Source organism: Mastomys coucha, unplaced genomic scaffold, assembly GCF_008632895.1.
Source record: "Mastomys coucha isolate ucsf_1 unplaced genomic scaffold, UCSF_Mcou_1 pScaffold21, whole genome shotgun sequence".
NCBI lineage: Eukaryota > Metazoa > Chordata > Mammalia > Rodentia > Muridae > Mastomys > Mastomys coucha.
The window spans coordinates 16,478,862-16,485,603 of NW_022196904.1; the positions used below are offsets into that span (position 1 = coordinate 16,478,862).

The following is a 6,742-nucleotide window of genomic DNA, read 5'->3' on the forward strand; positions in this document are numbered from 1 at the left end:
CTTTTTTTTTTTTTAATCTATTCATTTTTATGTGTGTGGATGTTTTGTTTGCATGTATATCTGCACAATGTGTATGAAGTGCCTCCTGAGGCCAGAAGGGGATTCCAGATCCCATTAAACTGGAGTTACAGATGATTGTGAGCCACCATGTGAGTGCTGGGACTTAAACTTGGGGCCTTGGCAAGAGCAGCCAGTGATCTAAACCTCAGGTGAATTCTGAATTCTATTAAGTTGTCAATCAAAATTAACTATCACAGTGGCTTCGTAGATTTTTGTTTGTCTCTTTCTTTGTTTTGTTTAGCTCAGTGGTTCTCAACCTTCCTAATGCTTCGACCCTTTACTCAGTTCCTCATGTTGTGGTGACCCCCCCAACCATAAAATTATTTTTGTTGCTACTTCGTAACTGTAACTTTGCTACGGTTATGAATCGTAATGTAAATATCTGTGTTTTCCGATGGTCCTAAGAGACACTGTAAAAGGGTCAATTGACCCCACAGGTTGAGAACAACTGCTATAGCCCAAGTTGTCCTTGAACATAGTGCGATCTTCAAGCTTCAACTATCCAAGTGCTGATATTATAGGCATGCACTACCATGCCTGGCTTACAGAAATAATTGCTGTAAAGAGCACCCAGTCCATGGCTTCCTAGCTTCCAGAAATAATTGCTGTAAAGAGCACCCAGTCCATGGCTTCCTAGCTTCCTCTAACATCTCAGGGCTGAAGATTCCAAAGTCATAGGATTCCCTGATAGTTGTAAAGGACCAATAATTCACAAGGGCCAAGCCAGCCCTCCCCAGGTTCCGTGGGTCTATTTTCCCCTCTGAGCTGTGGCCTTGCTGAAGCCCCTCCCTGGCCCACAGGAGATGCGCTCAGTACTGCGCAAAGTGGGATCCCCACGCAAGGCCCGGCGTGCTCGTCTCAACCCGCTGGTGCTGCTGTTGGATGCAGCGCTGACTGGAGAGCTGGACGTGGTACAGCAGGCGGTAAAGGAGGTGAGGTGTCCCCTCCGCCATTCCCCCAGGTTAGGAGAGCGGAGAGGGGGGTTCTGGGGGAGACAGGCAAGGCTGAATCCTTCTGCCTCTGGTGTTCCCAGATGAACGACCCAAGCCAGCCCAACGAGGAGGGCATCACCGCCCTGCACAATGCCATCTGCGGTGCCAACTACCCCATCGTGGACTTCCTCATCGCCGCGGGCGCTAACGTCAACTCCCCTGACAGCCATGGCTGGTGAGCCCCCACGTGCACCTGTGGGGAGGTGGATAGAGAACCTTGGGCTCCGAGGTGGGATGGTGCTGCCGGCTGGGACCTCCCTCTCACTTATCCTCCTGCTACCAGGACGCCACTGCATTGTGCCGCTTCCTGCAATGACACTGCCATCTGCACAGCGTTGGTACAACATGGTGCGGCCATCTTCGCCACCACACTCAGCGATGGGGCCACCGCCATCGAAAAGTGCGACCCTTATCGGGAGGGCTATGCAGACTGCGCCACCTACCTGGCAGGTGCGAGGCTGAGGTGGAGGTGGGGGTGGGGGGTAGGAGCTGGCAGATGCGTGCAGGTGGGCGGGGACTTGGGGGCTGGAGTGACTCAGAGTATACAACTCATCTGCATTCTGCCTGAGGAACAGGTGGTAGAGAGACCGAATAAACTGTCCAGCTGCTGTAGCCCCTGCACATTTGTAATCCTAGTGAGGAACAAAGGCAAACAAAAAGAAAGGTGGTATGACACCCTGACCAGTCTGCAGGGAAGCCACTTAGAGGCTGGGACCCTTGTAGCTGTGGCAGTTCTTGACAAGTCTCTCCAGGCCCCAGGCTAAACTGTCTGAGTGGGACAGCACAGATACATTGCACCAGAGGCTTGCCCACAGTCTCTGCTGAGCTTATGGACAGGCCAGTTGCATCATATGTTGACGTTAGGGGTCATGGAGCAGAAGGATTTAACATTGTATAGGTGGGGATGGGGCCTGACCAGCAGGTCCATTCCTGAGGTTGGATCGTGAGTTGGAGACCAGCTGGAGTTATGTAGAGAGAACCTGTCTTCATAAAAGGCCGCGGGGTAGATGTAGCTCAGCAGGAGAGTGTTTGCTTAGCATGATTTAGGCCCCGAGTTCTATCCCCAGCTCTGCCAAAATAGGGTGTGGTGGCACACCCCTATCACAGCCTGAGAGATGGATCCGGAAAGACCAAAAGTTCAGGGTTATCCTTGGCCATATACCTAGGTTGAGGTCAGCCTTACATACATTAGGCCCTACCTATCTTTAAAAAAAAAATTATTTTTTTCAAAGAGGGAGACGAAGGCCAGAAGAGATCACTCAGCAGTAAAGAGCACTGGCTGCTCTTCCAGAGATCCTGAGTTCAGTTCTCCGCACTGACATGGTGGCTCACAACTATTTATAACTGGTTCCATGGGATCCAATGTCCTCTTCCGGTGTGCAGATGTTCATGCAAACAAAACACCTATTTACATAAAATACATAAATAAGCAAATCTTTTTGTTGGTTGTTTTTGTTTTCCAAAACAGGGTTTCTATGTGTAGCCTTGGCTGTCCTGGAACTCACTTTGTAAACTAGGCTGGCCTTGATCTCAGAGATCCTCCTGCCTCAGCCTCCTGAGGGAGGTCTGGGATTAAAGTTGTGCACCACCACACCTAGCTAATAAGCAAATCATTAAAAAAAAAAAAAAAGAGGGGCTGAGTAGTAGTGGTGTATGGCTTTTGATAGCAGCACTTGGGAGGCAGAGGCAGGTGGGTTTCTTAGTTCAAGGCCAGATCTAGTTCCAGAATAGCCAGGGCTACATGGAGAAACCCTGTTTTGAAAAAGGCCAATCCCTTCTCCCTACCACCACATAGAGGGAGATGACAGCCAGCCATTGAGTGAAAGTAGGTTGCACATTTTGACACACCAACAGTCCTCAAATGTTGGAGAGAGCCGGTACCAGCAGCATTTCACTGCTATCCACTGGCAGAAACAAACAAAGACAGCTTTCCAGGTGTCTCATTTCTCTGCTGGAGCAGGGGCCTCACCTGATCCCATCTTCCATGTGGCTGCGTTCCTCAGCCCTGTCCTGACTACCATCTTTTTTCTGTGTTTTCAGACGTCGAACAAAGTATGGGACTGATGCACAATGGTGTTGTGTATGCACTCTGGGACTACAGCGCAGAGTTTGGGGATGAGCTGTCCTTCCGGGAGGGCGAATCAGTCACTGTGCTGCGGAGAGACGGGCCAGAGGAAACTGATTGGTGGTGGGCTGCACTGCACGGCCAGGAAGGCTACGTGCCTCGAAACTACTTCGGGGTGAGCCCAGAGGCTACCTGGTGGAAGTCCCCTATTAAAGGGTTGGGCCAGGCTGGTCTGTTATCCTAGCACTTTGGAGACTGAGGCAGGGGGATTGCCAAGAGTTGAAAGGCATGGCAGCCACTTATAGATGCCCCACATCTTCCTGCTCCTTGTCTGGCTAGTGCTTGTTCAGATGTTTTGATTGGTCATGGGTGTGGCTGGTGGTTAGATGGTAGCCCCACTTCTTAGGGGTAGGATAAGTGGTGCTGGGCTCCTGGTGTCTGATAGTCCTCTTCCATTAGCTCTTCCCTAGAGTGAAGTCTCAGCGGAGCAAAATCTAGGAATGAAGGATGACTGTAAAGGAGAAAATACCAGCCAGCCCGCCCTCCACCCAGACCTGCCTGATCCATCTAGCTAATCTGCACGCGGTTCTCCCGAGGGGTTCTGCCTACACCGGAAATGCTCCGCTCCCCGCCCGAGAGGCTCAAGGGAGGGCAGCCCCAGACTGAAGATTACGAAGCTGCCTTAAGCATTGGGGTGAGGTGGGGGTGGGGACCTTTGGGGGCAGGAACTCCCACCCTGCCCCCAACATACACACTTGCCAAATCAGATCTGGCTCTAAGTGCCTCCTACTGGCAGCAAGCGACTGCACTATCCCAGCTGAGCCCCGGAGGCTACCCACCCCTCATTTCTTCCTGAGACCTTTCCTCCTCTCTCCCAGAAGTCCCCATTCTTCCCAGCAGCCCCCATTCTTCCGAGAAGCCTTGGGGCCTGGGTGAGGACCCCATCTCCCCAACCAAGTGCCTTCACACCACGTGGCTTAATGTTTATAAGGACATGGGAAACGGTTTCCTTTATAAATAAAGGTTGTTTGCCCAGAAATGAACATCACTTTGATTCTGTTCAGACAACATGAATGCTGTCCTTGTTGGTTAGTTTTTGTCAACTTGACACAAACCTAGACAGAATAGTTCTCACAGATCTGTCTCAGACATAAGTCCAATACTTTAATTTTCTTGTTAGTTTTTCAAGACAGGGTCTTGTTATGTAGACCCTAGCCTGGAACCTGCTTTTTCCTCTCAAGTGCTGGGACTGAGGATGAACACCACCGTGTCCTAATCTTTTTGATTTAGAAACAGGATATTATGTTTGGTTTAGGTGAGCTTTTTTTTTTAAGATTTATTTACTTTATGTATATGATTACACTGGGCATTGGATCCCATTACAGATGGCTGTGAGCCACTATGTGGTTGCTTGGAATTGAACTCAGGACTTCTAGAAGAACAGCCAGTGCTCTTAACCTCTGAGCCATCTCCCCAGCCCATTAGGCAAGCTTTAAACCTGTAATCCTTGTGTCTTTGACCCTGTAGGAGCTTGAGGTAAGAGATGTGTGCCACCATGATCAGCTACTATTAATTAATTAGTTAGTTAATTTAGCAAAAGAACCTGTGAATAAAATTTTTAAAGAAGTGAATAAAGAAAGAAAAATAAAAGGTCTGGTTCCACCTCCCCCAAATCCGTCTTCAGGGTCCTAACATGAGGTTTAAGTTTAGAAAGCAAGAGGTAAGCTGGGCGGTGGTGGTGCTCGCCTTTAATCCCAGCACTTGGGAGGCAGAGGCAGGCGGATTTCTGAGTTCAAGGCCAGCCTGGTCTACAGAGTGAGTTCCAGGACAGCCAGGGCTACACAGAGAAACCCTGTCTCGAAAAACCAAAAAAAAAAAAAAAAAAGAAAGCAAGAGGTATATATTAACTAGCCAAGTAATGGTGGCACACACCTTTAATCCCAGCACCAAGGAGGCAGAGGCAAGCAGATCTCTGTGATTTCGAGGCCAGCCTGGTCTACAAAGCGAAGTGCGGGGCATTTGTAACATGAAATCCAAGAGCTGCATGGCTCAGCAGGTAAACACACTTGCCAAGCCTGGCAGCCCTTGTTCAAGCCTCAGGATCCAAGGAATGACGGAAAGAAAGAAGCTACTCCTGCAAGTTGTTCTCTGATAATTACAGTGAATGTCCATGGAACAAATACATAAATAAAACCATGTAACTAATACATTTAATAAAAAAAAAGGTAATTTTTTTAAAAAAAGAAAATGGTGCTGGAATGACAGCTCAGTGATTAAGAGCTGTCTTCAGACACACCAGAAGAGGGCATCAGATTCCGTTACAGATGGTTGTGAGCTACCTTGTGGTTAATGAGAATTGAACCCAGAACCCAGGACCTCTGGAAGAGCAAGCAGCCAGTGCTCTTAACCACTGAGCTATCTCTCCAGCCCGAGAGAGCTGTTACTCTTGCAAAGGATCTGCATTGAATTTCCAGCACCTGCATGGTGGCTCACAACCGTCCATAGCTCCATCAGGGGATCTGATTGATGCCTTCTGACCTCTGAGGGCACCAGGTACACACTTGATGTACATACATGCATAGGACAAAACATTCACACACATCAAAAATAAAATAATTAATTAAAAAAAAAAAAAGAAAGAAAATAGCCAAACATTGTGACACACACCTTTAATCTCAGCACTCACTCCAGAGGCAGAGGCAGGCAGATCTCTGAGTTCAAGACCAATCTCATTTATAGTGTGAGCTCTAGGACAGGGTCAGAACTAAGTAGAAAGACTGTCTTAGAAAGAAAGAAATGAAGGGAGGAAGGGAAGAAAAGGTGATATTTGAGCAAGGATCCAGAGATATGATATAACCGACAGCATTGTCCATCCCAGGCATCCCAGCCCTCAGGAGTCTAAGGTGGGTGAGCCACAAGCGGGAGGCCAGCACAGCTATAGAGTGAGCTCTGGACCAGCTTGGGTTACATAGTGCGACTGTCTCAAAATAGAGCTGGACAGGTTCATGAGATGGCTCACGAGGTACAGGCCACTCACTGCCTTTTGACCTGAGTTCCAGTCTCACACATGGTGGAAGGAAAGGACTGAACCAAATTTTGCAGGTTTCCTCTTCCTTCCACAGGCCAGAGGTATTGGATTCCATGGAGCTAGCCCTAAAGGTGATCGTAAGCTGCCTGATTTGGGGGGTGAAGGTGGGGGTGGGAACCCTAATCCTCTTCAAGATCAGAAAGTGCTTTTAACTACTGAGCGGTCCCTCCAGGCCCTTAATGAATTTTCGTTTGTTTGTGAGATTATGCTTTAACGCCTGAGCCATCTCTCCAACCCATATTAATGAATGCTTAAAACACATGATAGAGTCTGGCTAGAGTAGGGGTTCATTAAATAGGAGGAGTTGTTTTTAGGGTTTTTTTTTTCTTTTTTTTTGGTTTTTTTCGAGACAGGGTTTCTCTTTGTAGCCTTGGCTATCCTGGAACTCACTCTGTAGACCAGGCTGACCTCGAACTCAGAAATCTGCCTGCCTCTGCCTCTCAAGTGCTGGGATTAAAGGTATGCGCCACCACTGCCCGGCTGTTTTTAGGTTTCTTGTCTTGTTTGGACACCAGTATTTTCTAAATCGTGCTTGTA

The 6,742-nt window shown here is 48.5% G+C and overlaps 1 protein-coding gene across 3 annotated transcripts in view; it reads left to right on the forward strand.

The window, feature by feature from the left end:
• Ppp1r13l (protein phosphatase 1 regulatory subunit 13 like) overlaps window positions 1-4,156 on the forward strand; it is a 20,557-nt gene extending 16,401 nt beyond the window's left edge. For all 3 annotated transcript variants that reach the window (XM_031385550.1, XM_031385549.1, XM_031385551.1), the window contains exons 10-14: window positions 861-992; window positions 1,094-1,227; window positions 1,336-1,502; window positions 3,093-3,292; window positions 3,577-4,156. In XM_031385550.1, the coding sequence (XP_031241410.1) occupies window positions 861-992; window positions 1,094-1,227; window positions 1,336-1,502; window positions 3,093-3,292; window positions 3,577-3,615 (672 nt within the window). In that variant the 3' untranslated portion in view covers window positions 3,616-4,156. The remainder of the gene's footprint in view (window positions 1-860; window positions 993-1,093; window positions 1,228-1,335; window positions 1,503-3,092; window positions 3,293-3,576) is intronic.
• The last annotated feature ends 2,586 nt before the right edge of the window (window positions 4,157-6,742 follow it).